At 60.4% G+C, this 2,439-nt stretch overlaps 1 protein-coding gene across 1 annotated transcript in view; it reads right to left on the reverse strand.

The window, feature by feature from the left end:
* AFAP1L1 (actin filament associated protein 1-like 1) overlaps window positions 1-2,439 on the reverse strand; it is a gene marked incomplete at its 5' end in the record, with an annotated part of 7,484 nt that overhangs the window by 958 nt on the left and 4,087 nt on the right. Inside the window, 7 exons of the mRNA XM_009878940.1 lie at window positions 39-203; window positions 408-522; window positions 638-722; window positions 1,109-1,254; window positions 1,452-1,663; window positions 2,113-2,265; window positions 2,392-2,431. Of these exons, the coding sequence (XP_009877242.1) occupies window positions 39-203; window positions 408-522; window positions 638-722; window positions 1,109-1,254; window positions 1,452-1,663; window positions 2,113-2,265; window positions 2,392-2,431 (916 nt within the window). The remainder of the gene's footprint in view (window positions 1-38; window positions 204-407; window positions 523-637; window positions 723-1,108; window positions 1,255-1,451; window positions 1,664-2,112; window positions 2,266-2,391; window positions 2,432-2,439) is intronic.

A 2,439-nucleotide genomic window follows, 5' to 3' on the forward strand; every position in this document is an offset into this window, starting at 1 on the left:
GTAGCCACAGCTGCAGTGCTCAGACGACACCAACCTACCCGTGCTGCCCTTCATGGCTTCCCGCAGTTCTCGCTTTTCTTTCCGCAGCAACACCAGCTCGCTGCGGATCGATGCTTTTTCCTTCTCCAGCTTCTCCTTCTCCGTCAGAAATCGCCTGGCATCCTCCTCAGCCCGGTTCTTCCCGTACCTGTACTGGTTGGCATCTGCACACACCAGGAGAGCCCACCATGAAGGCTCCGGCCCCGGCTGAACCGATTTTACCTGCAGTCCAGCTGAGCTGGAGCAGCAAAACCCATCACCTGTGTGCCAGAGCCTGCCAGCCCCAGCTTGGCTGCAGAACCCCTCGGGGAAACAGCATCCCCCCAGGGTGCCCCTGCAGAAGCCTGGAGCTGAGGGTCCCCACTCACTTGACGCGTGTCTCTTCACTTTCACCTGCGGGTCCACCCGCCTTGACTTCTCACTGCAGGAGGAGGCATGGCGCTTCACCTGGGCTCCTGACGGCCGCCCTGGCTCCTCCTCGGTCTGCAGCAGGGATGGGAGGGAGAGCATGCTGAAACATCACAGCCTGGCCAAGGCACCCCGGGGCATCTTCTGTAACTCAGCCACAGTGGTGGGAGAGGACGAGCCATGGAGCCACGCTCACCTGAACCTTCTCGTAGGGGACGTCATCATACACCACACGTGAGGAGTCTGGCTGGTGGTCCTGGGAGGAGCTGGCCCACCTGCAGGAGGAGGGATGGGGTTTTCCTTTCCAAGCGATCCTTGCCAGCCCCTCAGCGAGCCCTGATATCTCAGAGGGTTTCCTGCATTTCTCTCCCGGCTTTACTCACAAGCACTTTACCCTACCCTACTCTACTATGCATATCCCTTAAGTCCTTCATCAGCAGTGATGAAACACCTTCTGCTTTCCATCCTGCCAGAAGGAAATTACCCTGCTTCAGGAACACCTGGGACTCTGGTGTGCCCTGAGATCACAGCACAAACTGTGTCCCACCCTGTGCCTTTTCTAGGGAACACACAGGGCTGTGGATCGCCACCCCCAGCCCAACGCTCTGTCCCCTGGCACGGCCCCTTCCCAGGCTGCAGCACAGCAGGAGGACAGCCTTACAGGTAGGAGTGCCTCACAGCTGTCACTATATTGGCAATTGTCTCCACATCCACGTAGTCGTAGTGTAAGGCCTCCGGTGCCGTCTTCGAGCCCGTCTCCACCAAGAGGAGACCCAGCCAGCGGCCCAGGTCTTCGGAGCAGCTTGCCTGCAGGAGAGAGAAAGGGTTGGGGTGCATGTCCAGCTCCCAGCCCCTTACTCCTGCCTCCCAGTACAAAGCCCCACCATGGAGAAGAGCTCTCCGACACAAAGTGTGTGTGCCAGGCACAGAGGCACATGCAGTCCCAAACCCCCAGCCACCCCCTTACAGACCAGCACGCCCTGCCCACCCCACTGCCTGCTCACCTCCAGCGCAGCCACCTCCTGCCCATTGCGAAGGATGCGGAAGGCGAAGGGGTGTTTGGGGCCCAGACCTGGGACCACCTCACAGCCCCGGAGGACGATGGCGTTCACGTGGGTCCGCAGGTCAGTGCGGTCCTTGTGGAAGTAGAGGGTATTGCCCTTCAGACGACACCAGCGCTCCTTCCAGCACTGGTTAACCAGGACGCTGAGGTAGCCTGGGGAGCGGCAGGGACAAGGGAAGGGTCTCAGTTCCTTCTTGGCTTGACCTCAGGCAGACTTTAACGAGACATGGCTGCCCAGAGATTACAGCATGGCTCCCTACCAGTTTGGTCCTTCTGTGCCTGTTTCCCCACAGAGAGGCAGCTGGGACACCCCGGATCCAGGTGAGGTGCCAGCTCAGTGCCACACAGTCACCTAGGCCTGTTTTCTGGGACACAGGTAGACTCCTTGCCCCTTCCCCACGCACTACAGGAATTTGCAGAGCTGGGACTGAGCACCATTTGGTAGCCTGAGGCAGTGTCTCAGCCCTCCAGCAGCTCCCTCACTGTCCCCTTGCCCCCCTCCTGACCCCTGTATGACCAGGCTGGGGGAAACAATGCCAGCTCCCCACCGCTCCCAGCTCCACACGAGCTGAGCCTCATCTCTGCTCTGAGCCTGCACGAACCGCAACAGGGGACGTCCTCTTCGGTGGAGGAGGTCTGCGTGTCCTCGGGGGAAGGCTTCTTCTTGGAGAAGCTGATGATCCTGGTGATCTTCTTCCCCGCTGCCCGGCTCATCGAACCTTTCAGGTCAGCCAAGCCACTCTTTCTGCCTTTCGCTGGAAGGAGGACAGAATAGCTGTGTGCCTCTGGCGCACGTCACAGCATCCCCCCGCAATGGGAGAGAATGCTTCCCAGCTGTGGTGCACACAGCCAGCCCCACTGCGTGGGAACAGGGGCCATACCGTGCTCGCCAGGCTCTCTGCGGGTTGCCGGGGAGCCAGTCTCACCCG

The sequence above is a fragment of the Apaloderma vittatum genome, unplaced genomic scaffold (assembly GCF_000703405.1).
Source record: "Apaloderma vittatum isolate BGI_N311 unplaced genomic scaffold, ASM70340v1 scaffold32640, whole genome shotgun sequence".
NCBI lineage: Eukaryota > Metazoa > Chordata > Aves > Trogoniformes > Trogonidae > Apaloderma > Apaloderma vittatum.